Genomic DNA, 21,370 nt, shown 5'->3' with positions numbered 1-21,370 from the left:
GACATGACACCATTTGCATCTTTCTTACTGCATTAGCGAGTGTGTCACTTGTGCTGTTGCATCTGGGATGTCACAACATAATTATTTTGCTCTGCAGGACAGCTGTGAAAAGGTGGCTTGCTATTTTGTAGCAGCAATTATCGGAATTTAGGTGGAGAACAGCAGTGGAAGCATTGCCTTTGCTTTTTAAAATTTAATTATCTTTGTCAGATCCTTGGCCATTTACAGAAGTGTAGCTCCATTGATTTTGGAAGCTCTGGGTTTTATTCTCGTCTCATGCAGCATTGGAAAATCACATAAGCCCCCCACCTTTCACTTTAATATATCCACCTTTAAACTGGGAATATTTGGACCATTCAGGCCTGCCCCATTCCATAGAAAAGGGGATCCATCTTTTCTAGGCACATGACTGTACAAGTGCTTGATCCTTCTAGCTGGCAAAATCCCCTCTGCTAAGAGGGTGGGGGAGGATAAGTCTTGAGCAAGACAGGTAGGGCTGAGGCACCACAGGCCAAGGAGTTGTCCTCTGGCACACTTCAGCTTGTTCTGAGTGGTCAAGCAGCAGACAGCAGAGAGAGGTTTTAGGGCAGAAGGATGTTTTAGGGCCCCTCTATGCAGCATTGGTCAGGCCACAGTTGGAATATTATATCCAGTTTGGGGCGCCACACATCAAGAGGGATGTGGACAGCCTCAAGAGGGTCCAGAGTAGGGCTACTCGTATGGTTAAGAGCCTTCAGGCAAAGCCCTACAAGGAGAGATTGAGGGCCCTGGATCTCTTCAGCCTCTGCAAGAGACGGCTGAGAGGTGATCTTGTGGCCACCTACAAATTCATTGGTGGGGGAGCAGCAAGGAATAGGAGATGCTATCTTTACCAGGGCACCCCTTGGAGTAACTAGGAATAATGGCCACAAACTGACAGATGGCAGATTTAGGGTGTACATCAGGAACAACTTCTTTACGGTAAGGGTGGCCAGAATCTGGAATGGGCTTCCAAGGGAGGTGGTGCTCTCCCCTACCTTCAGGGTCTTTAAAAGGAGGCTAGACATGCACCTGACTGGGGTCATCTGACCCCAGTGCTCTTTCCTGCCCAGGGCAGGGGGTCAGACTTGATGATCTGTTAAGGTCCCTTCTGACCCAAACATCTATGAATCTGTGGATTCACCATTTTAGGGCTCGGATGAAAGATGCTGTAGTAGGATTATAGCTGAGAAGCAGTAGGAGAAGTTCCCTGTGAATATTCAATTATGAAAGCAAGTTTTGATTCAGCTGCATTCATCATCCACTCATGTTCATTTTCTGGGAACACTGAAGTGTTTGAATTGAGTACTTCAATAGTCACGTTAAGTAAATTCTGAATTGGACACGTGAATGTAAACCTACAAACCCTGCATGTAGGGATTTATGTCACCCTGCCAAAGGGCACAAAAAACAACATTCATCTTTTAAAAAGTGACCACTGATTTCAGTTACCTCAATTTTGAGGTCCTCTGAGCTCCCCCTTCCTCCCCCCCACACCTTTCTTAAAGGGGACTGACTTTGAGAAATCCCACACACCTAGGCTGCTGAAAATCCAGTCTTTGTAAAGGTTCTCAGGTTGGTCACCCAAGACATGTCAAATCACCAATGAAGCTGAAAATTCAGGAAAAAGCTGCATAATTTCATGTAACTAACCCAAACCACACAAACTGTGAACATCTGCAACACACCTTCCACAATCTGTAGAGGAACTGCCAAGCACAGCCCCACAGAAGACTGAGTAATAAACACAAGCAAGGAAGTCAAGATCCACTGGCAAATCATTCTTGAACAGAAATGAAAGAAGAAAGTGATCAAATAAATTATTTGCTGTGAATTTTTGCAGTCAGCTGTAAGAAGATCTATTATTTCCTGTAACACTGGGGTTTACCCATAACAACTATGCAGAGCTCTTATGAGGCTGTTTGTAAAGGGCTTGAAGACCCTTAGCAGAAAGGTACTACAGACGTGCAAAGCCATCAAGAGCTTATTGAATATGGATGCCCACCTGTCCACTGAACACAGATGATCATCTGTGTTTAAGTGGAAGGCATTCAAATACTACAGTATGGTATAAGAGCTTTAATAGAACAAAATTATAAATACACATGTTGTTCACTACTCATAATATAGACCTGATCAGCTTAACATGCGTTCTATGCTGTCAGTTGAAATAACCTAAGGAGTGGCTATTTACTGTCAATAGTCAGAGACCTTTGGGGAAAATTATCTGGATGAAATTGTATTTCACCCTTTCCCCTGCCTTCCCTGCTACTATTGCATTTCCAATTCAAAAGTAGTTCAAAGAGGCCACTTTCATAGCTCATTAAGTTGTCATAGCAACTGTAATTTTCAAAGTTTATTTTCCCTCCCACCCCAGTCACCATCACCCCTCCCCAAACACACACAGAAACGCACACATCAGAAGGTTCATCGAAGCTTCTTCTCAAGATATCATATGGTTTAAGGGAAAGAAAAAATACAATCCTTGTCGGGATAAATCAGTCCAAGAAGATGTATTTCTTGGGTCATATTTTTCTGCTTCTTGGCATCTCTCATAATCTCTCCGCACATGACCCTTCCATAGTCTAGAGACAACTCTCCTTTACTACCTACTGCCTTCCCAGTATATCATTCTCCCTCAAGCAGTTTGTTTCAAAACCTCCAAATCCAGATGGAACCTGGCCCCGGGTTTTGCATGTAACTGGCAAAACCCCTGACTGTCAAAAATGTTTGCTCGCTCCTTTAACGCTTAATTATTAATCGCTAAAACTTAATCTTATTCATCGTTTGTTATGCCTCGAAATTGGATGGAAAAAAAATTTAAATTAGGCAAAGTGAAAAGACATCAGAAATGGCTCAAAAGCCTCTTGAAGAAACTGAAGAATGCTCTTTGGAGGCTGAGAATGCTACAGAAACCCAACCTGAAAAAAAAAAGATCTTAAGACAAAGAAATGTTGCCAAATTGATCATTTAATTATAACATTAGTTGTTTCTTTCTAAGGTTTATCTGGGGGGAGATGCAAAAAGACTAAATGGAGGAAATAAGAATGAGGGTAGGCAATTAGAAGAGGATTTAAATTATTCTGTCATTTGGTTCAAAACACACAGATTACACTTTTCTTGCCCTACATCTTAATTTTTTGCACCAATCTTGACTCCTGCTTGAACCCAGACTTCCCAGCCCAGCTACCTTGGACCTAAAATCCTACTTCCTACTTCACTGTTGTGGAGCCGCATTGCCCATCACACAGTCACTGTACATAAACTGAGTTATTGTTTCTGACAGTGGTGATGACACTAATGACAGCTGTGGCAACACTATCAGCTGGAGAAAGGGAACAGCGTTGGAAGTACAAGATTGAGGCAGAGGAAAGAAACACAGAATGGGTAGGTGGCAAAAAGCTATGTAGGCAATGGGAGGGCAGAAAGTTGTGCTGAAAAGAATGGGATATTAGGGGGAACTGAACTGCCAGCCACACAGGTAACTAGGGACCTGTGCTTGGCATGGGAGGAGAAGCTCTTCTGCAAAGTTTAGGAAGCCTGGGAAACTTGGCTTGGGTCCTAGATATTATTCACTCAAGCATGGTTTGCTTTGCCTTTTTTCTCTCTCAGCTAAACTATTTTGTTCCTAAGAATGAGTTGCCCTCTTTTCACCTGGCTCAGATGAACCAAAATAGCCCACAGACGATAGGAAAACAAGATCTCTCAGGTGAGGCCATGGTCATCACTCAAACCCGTATATAAAATCAAGCACTACGTATAGGAATTAAATGCAAGGGGACTGTGCAATTGTGTAGCTGGTCTTGATTAGTTCTTTGCCTGCGTTGCTCTAGAAAACTGGCGAGAATTAATCTGATACAATTTTTTCCCATAAGAAACATACAGGTTTAAAAAATTACAACCCTGCAATATAAAGATGTAGGAACAGATCCTTAGCTACAGGGAGAAAAAAATGCAGAGTGCCAGTGGGAACAAAAAGTTCCCTCTGCATTCCCTCTAATCCTGAGTTTGTCATGCCAGCCCTGTCCCCTGTGATGCTGACCAACAACGATGACCAATATCAGCAGGATATAAGGATATCCCAGCCATACCCTTCTCCCTTGCCAATCCATTTATGTTGCCAGCTGCAAAGGGGATGGCACCAGGGTGCCAACACTGGCAGTACTGCATCAGACAACTTCTTCACAATAAGGTAGTTCCTGTGTGACTAGTTAAATGGTGTAACCTACTACAGGTATGATATACAGTAACTATACCACTACAAAGAACCTTCACTGGAATAACCACACGTTATTCACATTCGGAATTGGACCAAGTTAAAAAATACAAAATTCAAGTTCACTTACTGTCACTCAAAGGATTCAGAAACCCATGACAAATGCTGAATTGTGAGAAAGGAGTCAAGTTAGCCCAAGTTATGTCTTGCTTCCTTCAACTATCACAATGACTAAATCTTTCCCACTGAGACTGTTTTGGCGGCTCTCACAGCTTTCTATGGCTAAACTGTCACTCTGCCTCAAGCTTTATACCTGGGAAATGTTCTGGAAGAGAGACAATTTCTTTTTTATTTTTGATCCCTTTAGATGAGAATTAATTGATCCGTAATTGCATGGATAGAAGAAAAGTTAGTAGGACTTTTAAAGAAAGTAAAACCCCAATAGGATTAGAACTCCAGATCCCTGCAATACAAATGAGACATTTTATCTACTATTATTAGTATTACTATATACATTTCCAAGGCACCCATCACCTTGGTATTATGAAAGAGTTTTTTTCTCTCTGAAGACAGAATTCTCTTGCTCTTCCACATATTTTAAAGCCATTTAACTCGAAGCTAAGTGGGTCTAGGCTGCTGATTCTCAACCAGTATGCTGCAGCACCCAGGGCTGCTATGAGATCTTTTTAAGGATGCTCCAGGGTGCCAAACCACTGTTAGGTGTGTAAACAACTAACCATGATTCACATGATAAACCCAAAGTTTTCACATAGGAATCCATAATGTCAAAAACATTTGAACCTGCTGGAATTCTTTCTGAGCTCTCTGCAACATAAGAATTGTTCTATTATTTTTCTGTAGTCAAAAAAATGAGTGAAAGTGAAAAGCTGGCACTTTCTGATGGGTGCGCCAAGTCTAAAAGGGGTGCCTTGTGTTTAATAAGGCTGATCTAGGCTATTTACACCATAAAGTTCACATCACAGTTTAACAATTAAGGAACAGACTGCTGAGATGAGTTTTACAACATAGAGATTGTAAAACTGAGGCTTGAACTGATTTCCATTGGAAACAGATTAAAGGGACCAGTGCCTTCACTTCCAGCATGTAAGCATTCAAACCTCAGCCTGGACATTCAGTGGATCCTTAATGAAAACAGCTGTCATGATAAAGTGAGGGCAGAGAGGCAAGCTTTGAGACTGTCATCCTATGCAACCTCTAAAAAGAAGGACCAAGATCCCAAATTATCCTCAGGGTGGGATTAGTAGTTAATGCACAGGGTACAGCAATCTTCAGGGTTAAGCCAAGGTAAAGCACGTTGCAGTAATCAGTCCCTTGAGAAATCCTTAGTGGGAAATCCTAATCATAGTGGCCCCACACTGAAAAAGTTAGGGTGTGATCTGCACAGCCAAAGGTGAAAAAGTACTTCTCACCTCTGTGCTCTGGGAATATCCCATTAGGGTCCTGATATTATGTACTACATTTACAGAATGGTTTGCACCTGTAATATTTGGTGAGGACACAATTTTCATTGGTATGTCCAATGCCTCCCCCTTCTTCTGAAAATAATCTATATCTGATCCTGCTTAATTATGGGCTAACCATTTTTCATTCAGGCCCTAAAAGAGAGGTGGAACTGATTGTTGGTGACACCATACTTTGGACTATCTCGTGACTTCCTACAAAAGACCCATGCACACAGATCAAATAAAGGAATCGGTGACAGAAATGAGACTTGAAGAAGTCAGCCAGTGGGAGATCTCAGCAAAGAGGACCGAGCACCCGCTACAATTCTCTGTAATCTATCTGACACGAAGGAGCTAATGTGACTTAAGCAGCTTAATTTGACTCCGGCCATCATTGTGAAGTCCAACAAATTGTTTACAAGCAGCTTGCCACTGAATATGCCAAATAATGCAAAGAGTCTAACAGAACTAAGCAACAAAGTCTGGCTCCTGTCCGGAGCCCTTCAGAAACTGTCAGCCCCATTAGTTTTGTCCAGGAACCATGCCCAAGTCTTAGGTAAGTCTCAGCTCATAAGGGGTGGCATACTGCTGAAGCTAGCCAGCAATTGCTTTCTCATTGATCTTATCCAGACGAGGAGGGTTAGAAACAGGGCAGCTTCTGGCTGGGTTGCTGGCATTTGAACGATAATTTCTTAAGCTCAGATCATATCGCTGTATGTTTTGGAATTGTTGAGAGCACGTTCGTCTCTCAGGAAAGTGTTGTGAAGCTATGTTAGAAACACCAATACTGAGTTCCATCAGCCATTGGGGAAAGTGTCTGATCGCACATGTGTTGTGATAACTTCCTCTGTCACTTTTAGAATCCTTGCCAATAAAGCCAACCTAAAATCAGGCCGAGGAGGCGATGCAGTTTCCCTCTTTTGGCCCAGACTGTTTCAAACTCACTCAGCTTCTTTTTCACTCACCGTGTCTCAGAATCTGTCCATAAAAAACATGGTATCCTGGTGGAAAGACTTATTTTACATATGGATCTTCCTATGGTATTCATGACTGAGGTCTGTTAGTGCCCCATATCAACAGAGCACAGTTAGCTCTAGAGTTGTGTGCAAACGGAGTCCGACTGGGTTAGACAATCCACTAGGTTACTCAGTCGAACTATAACATATGGGAATTTAGAGATAGGCTTCTGGCTACTGGAGTACATCCAAATACAAGGGAAACCTTGGGAATGAAAGCAGCATTAAAAATGTAAAGCTGGAGAAGCAAAACAAAATCTATTTTTACTGAGACCTAATGCATGCACATTTACATGAAAATCAGACTTCGTATAACAGTATGTTTCACTTCAAGATGAAGAATTTCTACATTCTTGCTATAAAATTTCTCTGAACCTAACATACAATACTCCAGTAGGAGGAAGCACCTCTGTTTCTCTATCATATTGGGCCCAGTGAAAGAATAGGCAGGGGTCTTTTATTTGGCTTATGTCAGTGTAATATTTTACTGCTTACATCAGAGGTCAGCATCTTTTTGCTAATGAAAGGCCAGTGATTTCAACCCAGCCACCATTGCAGCTCTTTGCAAACGGCTGTTTTCTTCCCCAACAATGCAGCCTTTGTTGAAAAATATGTTGCCGACAATAGAAAGGTACCATCTGAAGCAACTAATTTGGCAGCCATGGTAAGCAAAGGCTGCACTGGGGCAGGGAAGGGAAGAAGATAAGACAAGAGAGCAACTCTGCACAGAGCAGACAAGGGATGGCTGGAGGGCAGCAGGGGATCATCATTCCTTTAGTAAGCCATGGAATGGATCCGGTGGCTCAAGCAGCAGCAGAGAATTAGCATGTTGTTAATAAAACACAGGCTGGATCAGAGCTTCATAGACAAGATCCAACCTCTTTGCAGGCCATATGCTGCCGACCCCTGTCTTAACCTGTTCCTGTGCAGGCAGAGCAACCTGCCACTTGTTTCCTCCCAGGGCACAGAGATGGCCCTGTGTGCAGGGATGTCACAGCACACTTGGGGTTGCCTGGGCACCTTGCAAACCCCAATATGTGCACAAGCCACTCACTGGAGTCCTCCTGGGTGCTGAGCACTTTTGTTGTTCTCTAGGTATCGGGCACATCACTAAACGATCACTGTTGCCAATCAGGTCAGCCACCCACCAGCATCCCTCCACAATGAAAATCTTAATAGGGATAAACAACCAGGGAGGTGTCAACCACGGTCTGGGAAGATCCCTAGACAACTACATCCAATTCAGTATAGTCAGCAAACAGCTATCTCAAATGGGCCCAGAATACATAAACACCAAAAATCCCACATGATCTTATTGCTGGTTTGTTGCTTGTATTACAAGCACTGGGCTGGCTGACACTCCTGTATCAATTTTGGTTCACACTTTCTAATCTGTCCAGAATCATCAAATATTCTTCACATCTCCAGAGCCGAGCAAAGCCAAATGTAGGGGCAGAATAAACATTTGATGCGTTCCTGGACTCAGATTCTCATTGAAACAAAATTCTTTTCATGAATCCACTTAATCTGTGAATCCACAGGTAAGGCTTATTTGGGAAATCTATAGATCTCTGCACATTAAAGGCCTCCCAGAAGAAGTCTTAGACATGATGGTTAAGGACCAGATCCAGACAGGTTTACTAGGCATCTAAATAGCATTTATGTGGAATTTAGGGATCCAAATTCCAAAGAACAATCCAGATTAGTTTTGTTCCACAGGCTAGAAAACACTCTGGGCACCTATGCTCATTTGGTACTTCCATGTTGGACTCCAAAGTCCCCCAAGTGCCTACACTTGGGTTTCTGGGGATGCTCAGAAGCAATGCACTCTGGGCATCTAACTGCCACCTAAGATCCATTGCAAAGCAGACTGGTTGCAGTGAGATGCCTAAACTCCACATAAGTCCCTGGACGGACCTAATTCATTACACATCTTCAAAGCCTGCCTAACTCACATCAGCAGCATTGAGTGCAGCACCCACAGTCATTTCACTCAAAAACACTAGAGTTTTTGGTCCCATGAAATATCTTCATGGGATCACATGCCAAACTCCTAAGTTTGACAACACCTAAGAAGAAGTACTCAGGTAATCAATCTGAAGCTGAGTCTAAATTCACCAGACCCATTATCTTTGAAAACTTAAAACATACAATATGCTGCAATAAGTTAGCTCCAAACCTCCAACCTAAGCTCCTTACAGGGAGGTCTAAGACAATACATACACCTTGCTGTATCCTGATCCAAATCCTCAGGCTGAGTCTGCACAAAAATATTGCAACAACTTTGCGTTCCAGTTACACAACTTCCTCCTCCATGAAGAAACACGATATGCCCCTATGGCAAGGAAATGAGAAATCCCCCACAAAAAAAACCCTTTTGGTCTGGCCAGATTCCAGAATTAGTTATAGAAAACTCTTCCCATCAAGAGGTCATGGAATAAAAGAGTCAATGAAGCAATTCAGTCACTTTTCTGGACTGCCACTAATATTGCATTAACACTAAAGCCCACCCCTCTATCCCACCGCTCACATAGATTGCCATGGCTCTTAAATGACCTATGACAAACACAGGGGGAGGAAGAAAGTGTAAATAGCAGTGGTGAAAATGCAGTTTAATATAGACAAATTCAAGCCAAAACTTTCACAGCCCTCCAGCGCTGCCACAGAGTAGGAAAAGAGAAGCTACCTCTCTCCTGTTATTAGAGGCAGCAAGTTACACTCTACAGGCCTTTCTTCCTTTCACATAGAAAGTCACCCCCACCAACAGCCTGGTCACCAAGATCACACCTGAAATCAAGGTAAGTGAAGGAGGTTGGCATTCCCAGCTTTAGATCTTACCTCCTGGACAGGGACAGACACAGGCACTACAAACTCTCATGTTCTGCAGGGGTCAATCCCAGGACTATTCAATATTTTCACTAATGATTTGGATGATAGAATAGAGAGTATGCTTATTAAATATGCAGATTATCTCCAATGAAAGTCACTAGAGGCCTCTGTCAGAGCCAGGTAAAGTCCTCAAATCAGCTCAAGAGAAGGCTACTGTTTTCTAACAATGGGAATGCCCTGAATAGGGCTTTGTCAGTCACTAAATTAACAATGGGCCCCACCTGCACAGAACTGGAGCTGTACATCCAGGGTTGCATCAGGAAAAGGAGAGGTCATTGGTTCAAGAACCCCTGAAATTGGTGGCAAGAGCCATCAAACTTATTTGGCAACTGAACCTTTGGTTTGTGAAGACCTGACACTGGGGCTTGGAAACTGGAAGTGATGGTGTGGGCACCACAAGCAACTAGTCCTTGTGATAGACTCATCTGGGCCTGCAAGGCTGTGGTTTGTTCCTGCAGGACACTCATCTGGGCTGAGGGTTTCATACAGACTGGCCAGTGAGTACTTGGTCATGTGGGATCTACTGCAAGGTTTTAGCTCTGTTTTCCCCTGTGGCTGTTCAAATTCTGATGACCAAGCCATAGGCAATCCAGTGGATGAATGGTTAGAGCAAGCATTTGAGTCAGAGCTGGAAGATGGACCACAGTCAAAGGCTGAGCCAGGGGAACAAGTTCTGGTGCATCCAAACCAGAGACCAGGCTGGGAGCCAAGATCCAAATTCAAAGTCAAGACAGCATCAAAGACCAAGGGACTTGCAAGATTGTAGGGGTAGCTGGTCAGGAACAGAACAGGGACAAGGAACAAGGCTGGGACACAGACCAAAGCAGGGACTGGAGAGAAGGCTAAGACAGAACTAAGGGCAGAAACTGGGGGTGTTTTTACATGTGCTCCAGGGCTGGGGGGCTGGGGGATGCTTTAATTAGAGCAGCACCAAGTGCCACTCTAATTGAAGCACCTGCTTCAAAATGTATGAGCATCTCCATGCTTCAAAATGGCGGTGGGGAGCTTGATCAGCGAGCTTTCATTAAAGCGCCCCCACCACCATTTTGAAATACACAAGACATGGAGGCTGCTGGAGTGCGCTAATTAGCATGCTCCCGTAGACTCGATTAATTGAGTCTGCTCTGACAGGCTGTAATTACAGCCTGTCAGAGCAACCTCCCCACACATCTACAAGCACTCCCATGGAGGCTTAGATGAAGCAGAAACAATGGCTGGAGCTGGGAAACCAGGACTTGAAGGCAGAGAGGATCTAGGTAGAACTGCAGGTTATTGGTTGCCCCTTCTCCGATCCTGCTGGCTCTGTCAACCTATCATGTTGGGAAGTGAAATCAATCACCCAGCTGTGGCTCAAACTTTACCCCGTCTCCCCCACCACCATATCCTCTCCCCCTGTAGCTAGTGCCCAAGTCCATTACAAGGAGATGTAGAAGATTACCATCAGTAACTGAAACGTGAAGAGATATTAACTAGGCTTGATGTTGGTCCAGCTGCTATGGTTAATTCCCTTTATGGTTACTTCAGAACATCTTCAGTGACATGGATAAGATTCATATGAAAGCCAGATGTTAAAGCTAAAAGGAATAAACATCTGGGTTTGACCTCATCAACTACTAGATGACACCTACAACCTACAGAATAGTCAGATGGTATAAAAGCTATTTCAATTGATCCATAAGTAGATATTTGTCTTTCCAAAACTGCTTTTATAGCAGTTCACAGTGTCTCACTCATGATCAGAGGTAACAAGTGATGGTACAGGACAATGCTAATTACATGTGTAGCAAAGTAATACTGACATTCCAGTGGGCTCCTTGTCATAACTCGTTTCTTCTCCAGCTCTTGGATGTGTTATTTGCAGAGGCGTAACTAGGAATGTTGGCGTCCTGTGTGTAAGGGGTGCTGGGAACTGGAGAGCAGAGGAGCATGTTTTATTTCCCTGCATATGGGCTGTTGTCACTGCTGCCACAGCACAGGCTGCTGCTGCCACGCCCTGAGTTTCTCAGTCACAGATGTGGGTTGTTGCACTGCAGTGTGGCCTCCTCAGGGGCTGCCACTCTGGAACCTGGGGCTGCTGCCCCACTTGCTTACCCCTAGTTACGCTACTGCTTATGTAAGTAAAAAGAGAAAATAGCCCTTTCTAACCTAGACTATCAGAGGAACCAGAAAGGCAGCATCCATTCAATTGCCAGCATGTGTAGTTTCAAACTACTATTGTCCTCATGGTGTCATTCTTTGTCACAATGCAGAATGCACACCAACATGAAGGCCTGAAACCTGTACAGAGCTCTCCACACTTTACAAGGCTGGAAGATTAGTTTGCGGAATACAATCTCTGACCTCCCCTAAGGGCAGCCTTTCAGACAGCCCAAATTCACTCCTTCCACCCAAGCCTTTGGAAAGAACGAAACAGACCTTGACTTCAGGGTGGTCTGGGGTGCAGGTAGTCTCATTGGGATTGTTCTCTCTTTGCTCATCTTGCACTCTAAGTCTCTGACAGTATTTTCAGGACATGCTGATGCAGCCACGGTTCATTGCCATGGAGACAAGAAGCTCTGCTTCTCTTCAAGCCCAAGCTAATGGTCTGAATTAAACTCTCGTTTCCTCTGGGGCAAGTAAAACAGTTACAATGCTGTTGCCCACATGAACAGTCTATGAACACATTTGCCCAAGAGCCACACCCTATAGTCACACACCCAGCACAGCCATGCCCCAAAAACATTACACTTGCTCTGTAGCCACTCTCACTATTCTCTCACACAATGCAGACACATGTACCATAGCTGCATCATGCACATACTCACTATGTCTGTCTGTCACACACACACACACCATAGCCATGCTCTACATCCTACTCTCCCTAACCAACGGGCAAGCATGCACTATGACTCCCACACATTTTACTTCTATGCTCTGTATACCTTCTAAGTACAACTCACAAACACACTCCCCAAGTAGAGCCAAATGAATAAATGACAGGGTCTTACTGTATGTCATCTGCTCTGTGGCAGCTGCCTGTGTACCCATTCTTACCCCATGGTAAGTAAAAATTAAACCACAGTAGTTTAGGGTAAAATAATGCATTTAACCTCTGCTCACTACAGGGCCAGAACATGCACATAAGCAGTTACCACAGAGCAGCTAAGTCATAGTAAATCCCCTCTCCCATTAATACAGCATATTTTTTCACTTGTTCATATACCCTCCCTGTGTCTACTCCCTATACCTCAAAACACCCACTCCATACTTGAGCCCCAAACTCTACACCATGACATGTCCACTACTGCCTCTGTTCCCCCAGGAACCTAAATATCCAAAAGATTTTCATGCATAGCTTTGGCATTTAGGCTACCTAAAACACAGACTTCAGCCCCTTTCTGCACTTGCTCCTCTGCTCCACAGCATGCTGGTCACTCACAGGGAAATCATGTAGGATGTACATGTGAGTAGGGACCATTACAATTCAGCCTCCTGCTATCCCTGCTCCATACCCAGACACTTTCCACTGTAGGATGTACCTACACACCAGCTGTTCCTAGCTGCTTCAGTTTCACAGTCTTCTCAAAAAGCTAATGAGGCATCTATCACTGCTGTACTGTGAACTCTCTGCACCCCTGGCTTTAGTAGAGTCTTCAGCATTGCAGCTGGATCAAACCAGCCACTGAAAAAGCCCTGCTTTTTTTACTGTGCTTCCCAGCTGTGTTTTACCAGCTCTCCAGCTCCAGATGGGGGAAATGAAAAGCTGGGGTGGGGAGGGAAGGAAGACGGAGATGGGAGGCAGGCATCTCCTCAATAAGTCAAAGGAGCAAAGGATGTGCTGCATATGAGTACGTTGGAGAAAAAAGCACTAATTTTGCTACAAATCACTGAACTGGAGGAGCTTTGTCTAGCAATTCTGCACAATGACCCTTCATTCTCCTGTAGTACTTATGTAGCAACCATGTTTTGGCCAACACATGGAGAATTGAACTGGGAACCTCCAAGGCTTAAATCAAAGACCCATGTCTCAGTAGTTGGGGGCTCTAAGAATTCATTTCTGTGAGTTGGAAGAGTGGAATTTATGAAACTTCCTTCACCAGTGGGTCACAGTGAGACAGCTTCCTGTCACGGTGACTTGAAATGTCTTCATATCCCAACACAAAACATCACACAATGACACGGCACTGGATAGAAGGATGAGAAATGAGGGAGCTCAAGGGTAAAGCCTGCTAAATTCTGACCTCATTGCTTAGCACAGTGTAGCTGATTCAGAAAGGCTGGAACTGGTCCGAGCCTTAATACCATACCAAAGGCATGGAGATGGTGGGACACAGCCCAGAACCCTCCAGCAAGATCCATAGCCTTCTAGATGCTGGAACTCATCAGTGATGCGGAGGGAGCACATGGCAGGGGGGGAGGCGGTACATGCCCTACTCAAGATTGGCCCTCACTGGCCAAGGAGTGGGGGCGCCAAAAGAAGTGCCGGTGGCACTTCCAGTTTTGCCACCAGCACTTCCAGGGTTGGCAATCAGCCACTGGGGGACCCTCCAGGTCAGAGGCACCAGTTGCCCATGCTGGAACTCAAAGAGCAAATGCTGCTCAACACTCTGATGACTGCTGCATCAGCACAAAAACTCCCTGCCCAGTGCAATAGGGTGTCAGGTCCACAAATACAGCACTAGGCTCAGGCAGCAGGAGCAGTAGTGTGATCAAAACAAAGGGCTGAGAAGTGTCAGGAAAACAGAGACATGCAAGTCTCACTAATACAGCTGCATCAAGGTGGCCCTCCATACTCCAACAGCAGTGGCAGAACCGAGTAGGAAGCCTCATAGGGCATGATGGAGGAGATGGCTGGAGGGAGATTGAAGCTACTGCAGCCCTGGCCTCATTCAGAATAACCCACTACAGGGAAGGCTGTAGAAGGTCTGGCTATGTGTGGACACACCCACATGCCATAAACCTAATCCAAGGGCCACCAGCAGTCTAGGAGGCATTTAGGGGAATTAATGGAAACCCAAAAGAATTGGAAAATGTCTTGCTTACCCAGAAAGCACTCCCAAGACAAGGTTGAGAACAAAGAAGGATCCGATGATGATGAGGGGGATGAAGTACAGCCAGTTCCAGGTGGCTCCTAAGGCATCGTTGGTCTGAAAGAGAGAAAAAGAGTTACCTTATATTCAACCTGTGTGCAACTACAAGAGGCTCAGGTTGGTAAATCCCCTGCTATTTCATAGCCTCGGGGACTGCTGTAGGATTCTTCACTTTGCACAAGTGCAATAACACTCTATTCTTTCTTTTCCTTTTGTTTTTGCTACATAGTTCATTCAATTTGCTATTTCATACCCATCACTGGTCAGGCAGAGAGCTTTTTGCCCAGACTCCTCTCTGCCTATCATGTTCTGTAGTCTCCCTGTGACAGATAACTCAAAAGTACATGTTCTCCTGTACTGCATCTTGAAGCCAGAGAAGGAGAACTAGCTTAGCATTAGCTTGGGCAGAGGCAACTATATACACAGACCTGTCCAGATCCTACTGCTATGCTCCAAAGAGGACCCACTTGTCAGTCTTTCCTTAAAAAAGTGTAGTTTGGAGCTGTCATGCTACCACTACAATCACAAATATAGGTAGAGGCTGGGGATTCAGTGGTATCTGCAGAGGTGTAGCTAGAGCAAGGCCTAAGGGGATGAAATGAGGCCAGGGAGGTAGCTGCCCGACTTAGCTAGCCTTATTTTCCCAGGGGAAATTCAGCAGTGACCTGGGCCAAGAATGAGGGTGGCATGGGGTCAAAGCTGGGCCAGAATAAGGAAAAGATTGAGAAGAAACCTGGAGCTAAACCTAAGGGGCTGGAAAAGTAAAAACTGGTAAGTTGGCTACTGACCTGGGCTGGGATCTGAGGGAAGGAGCTGGTGGCTGTGAACGAGGGAGCGGTAGAGAATCTAAAAGACCTGGCCCTCAAGTACATGGCTCCTTGGACACTGTGCCACAGTGATGAAACTCAGGCAAAATAACTGGAACACATTGGCAGCCTACATGCTGGGGTGCCATGGTGGTGTCACCACCCCCTGGAATTCAGCAGCAGGGGAAAGGAGGCAAAGAGCAGCCAACAGTGATGTAACCCCCACTTTCACACAGCACCTAAGGCTCCATGCTGCAGCTACTCATCCGGTCTCCTTCTCTCCCTGCTGCGAAGTTTGGAGGGGCAGGGGGGAAGAGCAAATGGCAGCAGGCTCTGGAAGCAGAAACTCTGGGCAGACCCCACATCAGTGAGATCAGAGATCATATGCAGAGCTTGCACCTGGAACTGCCGAGGGTCTCACCAGCATCCAGCATCACAATGAGGCACTACAGCCACATCCCCTTCAGTTGTGTAGCACATATGCAATGAGCCTCATCCCTGAAGAGGATGCAGCTACACCCCCAATCCTGGATCCACCCATGCCTGTACATCCACAGCTCCTGACACAGAACCCAAGGGGACAGGACCACATGCCTGAAAATGGTATCAAAGTGCTCAGTGGGTGGGTGACATGTGTGAAACCAAGGTCAGCCTGCAAACTGCACACAATCAGAGTCTCCACTGTGGGGCTGTTTCTCCACTTCACCACCTCAAACCTCTGTCTACCACAGCAGCAGCCTCAGAGAGCACTTGGCTCAGCCATTCACCACAGGGGAATTAATTCACTCCTAGATTCATACCACAGTAACACTTGTCAGTTAGACCACACTCCTCACTCTGTCCAGCCCAGGATTTGAAGAGGCAAGCCCAAGCGAAAGTGTCCCACCTTCACTTCCCCTTTCTTCCTCCACCACTTCCACAATGCAGTTTTCAAGCTAGAATCATCCTCCACACAGAGCCTGTATTCTGGACATGTCACTCAATGCTGAATATAAATGGGCACAAATCCTGTTTCCTTCCCTGAGTTCCTCTACAGCTAAGCCACAGTGGGGGCAATGACACTGCCAAAGTGAGTGGGAGGGGACATACCGGTATTTCCTTCCATCATCCCCATATTTCTACAGGCAAATCTGTAGCTGTCTCCCACTAGAGCAGTGGTTCCCAAACTGTTTAGACTTGAGACATCCCTCCTTTGACCCTACGTAACTTTTGTGAATTAAGCAATACCATAGTTCAATTTTTTTTTTTTTTTTTTTTTTTTTTACAGCTCTTGCCTCCTTGCTGAGGGGTTCGGCAGTGGAGGCAGGAACAAGACTCAGTCTGCATTTATCACCTCACACCTCCTTATCTCCCCACACCTTGCAGCACCCTTCAGAAGATATCATAGCATCACAGGGTGCCCTAGCACCCTGGCTGAGAATCAATGCTCTAGAGGATATCAGAGAGCAGAACCAGTCACCTGATGGAGGAAGCCAGGTTTCACATTATAAGTCTGTAAAATGCATGATCCTAAAACAGTATTCTAGATCAAACTTCCCTTGAACTTAGAAGGCAATTCCATTCTCCTCAGACCCATCGCTATTACTAGTGAGGGAGCTGTAGGCCAGGACATAGGGGAGCTGCAAGTTTTCCAGTCCTTGCGTAAAGCAGAACACTACAATTGCCTCTATTCTGATCCTTAGCTGGTCATCACTTCAGGGCTCCCTGAATTCACACTTACACCATACCATGAAATAAAAAAAAGGGTGCATCTGCAGAAGGTGCTGCAGATTGGGAGGAGAAAGATTTATGGGGAGCATTTTGTGCAATGAAGCTGGTGTCTCGACAAAAGGCTGCCAACCTTTTGTCCTTCCAGCTCAGCTTTTTCCAAGCACACGTCTAGTCTGATGGTGTCATCACTAATAACGTGTCACCCGTGCTGAATTATTCCATCACTGCTGAAAATCAGAAAAACCAAAAGGGAAGAAGCCAGCACCAGGGAGAGCTCTAACTGCAGGGTAAAGCATGACAGCTTAAAAGCCTTCTGGCGAGCTTTGCTCAATATCACACTGCAATTATTCACCAAACCTTTTAATAAAGTACTGCCCTTCTCCACCTTCCAGCAGTTTCCCAGTCCCCATTTGTCCTCTCCTGTCAGGTAATCTGCACATGACGCTGGCCTGAACAGTGATGCAGCAGAACGTGACTGTCTGGGGGAGGTGGCATCAATCTTGTTGGAATGAAAGACTCTTTTTTTCCCTAATGCTAATTAAGCTCTCATCTTCATCTGAGTCATCGGCATTGCCTCTCCAGATTGCCCAATGCAGGAGCCAATTCAAGGCTCTTAAAGAAAAGTAACCTCCAAAGATTGGAAAAGTGGGGGAAAATGGCCAAGGAAAGGGAGAAAACCCTCCTGCGAGATCAGAAGTTGCCAGCTCCAGCCCTTTATCTGGGACAGTGGTTAGTCGGTTTCTGCATCCCACACTCCTTTGTTGCTCCCCAACATTTTTAGTGGAAGAGACTCCAATGTACTGACTGCTTTTGAGAGAGATTGAAACGAGGCTTTAAAGAGGCTCCTGCAATCGGACCAGAACAGACTCTGATGCTGAGCACTTGAAAACGAGAGGCAGATGAGACTGCATAGCTCACCCAGGCAGCATCCTCCAGGCCCTGAGTCCCCACTGCTCCAAGCTTTGCAGTGCTTTGCTTCAGTAATGTGCCATTGAATAAAGAACAAGTTTCTTCACCCAGCCAGAGGCCCAGCCTTCTGCCACAAAGGCTCAGCTCTTTAGAAAGTAGCATAACCCACTCCCTACTTTCACCGAAGGCAACACTGCTGCCCTGGAACCAGCCTGCTGAGGCTCCCTGGTGCTCTGTGTGCACCTCTCTTGTTGTCTCTGCCTCGCTTTCCTCACCTGCAGACTCTAATTACTGAAAGTGACACACAAGCAAGAGGGGGATCATGACAGACGGTGAAAGCAGCTTGGGGGCGGTGGCACACCTGCACCAGGAAAATGCTCTCAATTACCAGCAATTTCAACCCTGACGCAGTGGCAATGTTTTCTTTGATGAACCTGCCCGGCTGGGGGTGTTGCCACCCCCTCCTTAAGTAAACAGTCACACATGGCAATTATCACATTAATCCTCCAGAGGGGAATGAGGGAGGGATGGGTGGATGGATGGAGAGGAGGTGGATGGGGGGTGATTAGAACCCACGTCTCCACACAGCCCAGGTGGTGAGAGGACTGGCAGCTTGCTGCAAGGCTGCAGAGGAGTCTCTCCTGCCTTTTCCAAGCCAGTAGGGAGGCAGCAGAATCACAGACAGGTGGCAGAAGAAACTCAGTGCCACCTGAAGAGCTGAAGGCACATTCCTAGCTTCCCAAAGGCCTCTGCCCCAAGCAGGCCAAAACTGGATGAGAGTCATGATTCCCGCACTCTATAGTTCCTACTCCACGGCTAGTCCTCAGGTGCCTCTGAAAGGTTCTGCACCTTGTGAACTCCCTTGTTTCATGGGTCCCCCATGTCACAACATGCTCCTGTGTCCTTCATCACCTGCAGACCACCTCAAAAGATGGATCTGGGGAGCCAGCCATCCTCCTGAGCAGCACGTTGCTTCCTCCTACACAGTGAAGCTCTTGACAGACTCCCGAACTGTAATGTGAGTGCCTCAACCTCCAGCTGCCCCCACCCCAGTGTCAGACCTCCCTCTCAAATGTTCTTTGAGGAAATGGGCCTGAGGTCCTCACATGAATAGCAGCAGCATGTAGCCCTACAAAGCACTCGGCAGTCTTCTGTGGAGACCCCCATCTAAGAAGCAGTATCTGGCATGAGTCAGACAGCAGCTCCATTGTGCACCTTGACTGGTAGGAGGTAATTGCAGGTAAGTGCAGATTCTGAGAGCAGCTGAACAAGAGAATAGTTGGGTGTTCACCTCTCTGAGTGCTTTGATGCCCAGATGGAACACAGGTCAGCAACGATCCACAGGAAAAAGACATGTGAGGGGCAAAACTTGAGAAAACTGACCTCTGGATTGAGGTCAGGACCCTGTCACTCATTCTGAATGTTGCTATCAACTTTTGCATTAAATTGAAGGCACCTTTCCCTCCTTCCCGTGGGGTGCATTAAGAGTGAAGCTGGCTATTGCTCAGTGCATAAGGCAGCATGAGGTAGTGAGCAGGGTACCACCAGTGTGGGAATCCAGAGTTTTAGCCTCAACTGTACTACTCATTTGCTCTGTAATCTTGGGCAAGTCACTTCAGCTCTCTGCCTATCTTGTCCATTTACACAATAAGCTCTTTGGGGGAAAGAGATTGTCTTTTCTTCTGTGCTTGGGTAACACCTGGCACAATGGGACTATGATTTCAGCAAGGGCCTCTGGGCTCTTCTTATAAATACATAACCCACATCTTGGAGACAACTGATTGGGACTGAGACTTTGTGTGTGCAACTACATGTGACACTTCAATGTACAGTAGTCTAAATCATTGCACATTAAGGATGTACGTCTACATGTGTTAGCCCTTGATGCACATTAAAAATATTAAATTTAGGCTATTTCTGCCTAAATTTGATACCTGCAAATGCAAGTATCAAATTTAGCCACAAATAGTTAAAGCACATTAATGAACATGTAGATGCATTAAAGTGCATTAACACTGTGTATCAACTGACTTGGGAATAAGTTTAGCCCCAAGCCAGTCGACACACAGTGTTAAACCACTTTAATGCCTGCACATGTAGACACCTGCCTAAACCCTCTTAATGTGCATTAAGCTAATGCACATTAAATGTAGGTGTGCTTAAATGCATGTGTAGACATGCCCTGTGAGTAAAATATGCTTAAAAACTCACCCAGAAGGACTCAGCAGGCTTCAGATCAGAGTCAAATGGACTGGCTCCAGCTTTATCTCCTTCAAGCTTTTAAGTGAATTTATTGGAGAACAGCAGTACTGGATTTACAGCTCTGGAATCTATATTTACCTGCCAAGCAAGCAGAGCACGGGCAGCAGCAGTACAGCATCCTCAGTCCTGGCCCATTCCAGGCAATGTGCCTTGAACATGACCAGGAGGGAGCACCAGTAAACATGATAGGTCTCCATAGGTTCTTCATCATTACCCATGCCAAAGCAGAGGGTACCACTCAGCATTAAGAGATGTGATGAGAGAGATAATCCATCTGACTATGAAACAGTCTGAGTAGCAAGTACAGTAGTAACCTTCCACCACTACAGACCTGGGGCAAACTCACTTCAGTGACCTAGTGATGAGAAGCTCTCTATAGTATTATCAGCCACCTGAAACACCCAGGTTGCTGCCTGTCCTCTCCTGTCAGGGGAGGGCCTTCCCAGGGCACGCTCTGAAGTGGCAAAGCTGTCAAGCATTCTACATTCCTTCTGCTGCTCCCTCACGCGTCTCTCTTGAGCCTTTGCAAGGATGCGCCAGTCATATCTCAGGCAGCATCCCCAGCTGCATTTTGAAGTGCTCTTCAAGCAAGAGCCAAGATGAAAAAATGCAATGGGCTACACCAGCTAGAGAGAGCCTATGTCTGCTAGACACTCAGGAAGTCTAGGAAATCGAGAAGAAGAGGAGATGGAGCTGGCAGTAGTGGTAAGCACTGCAGTAATTTCAGGACAAAACAAACAAGCTTCCTTTTGACAGGACAGGTGAACCTGGCAATACCGACTCACCAAGTCCAAACTTTTAAGCCTTCTTGTCAGCCTAAAACAAACACTGGCTGAAACACTGCAGGACCACAGATTTGAATCCGTGTGCAGAGGGGATAGAAACCTCCCATAACCCTGACAGCTACATCCATCCAAGAGGCTGAAGCTGACTACAGTTCAAGTGAGAAATTGGGGCTGTCTCTCCAGCTGAAGAACAACTGTGAATTCTCTTCCACCCAATGCCAGAAGGC

General features: G+C 45.6%; 1 protein-coding gene across 3 annotated transcripts in view; it reads right to left on the bottom strand.

Moving 5' to 3' along the window:
- CACNA1E (calcium voltage-gated channel subunit alpha1 E) overlaps positions 1-21,370 on the bottom strand; it is a 229,610-nt gene that overhangs the window by 118,660 nt on the left and 89,580 nt on the right. For all 3 annotated transcript variants that reach the window (XM_019530950.1, XM_019530951.1, XM_019530952.1), the window contains exon 7: positions 14,625-14,728. In XM_019530950.1, the coding sequence (XP_019386495.1) occupies positions 14,625-14,728 (104 nt within the window). The remainder of the gene's footprint in view (positions 1-14,624; positions 14,729-21,370) is intronic.

This window comes from Crocodylus porosus, unplaced genomic scaffold, assembly GCF_001723895.1.
Source record: "Crocodylus porosus isolate Cpor-Errol unplaced genomic scaffold, CroPor_comp1, whole genome shotgun sequence".
Lineage (NCBI taxonomy): Eukaryota > Metazoa > Chordata > Crocodylia > Crocodylidae > Crocodylus > Crocodylus porosus.
The sequence above is the reverse complement of the archived record's forward strand: the minus strand, read 5'-3'. Positions and strand labels throughout refer to the sequence as shown.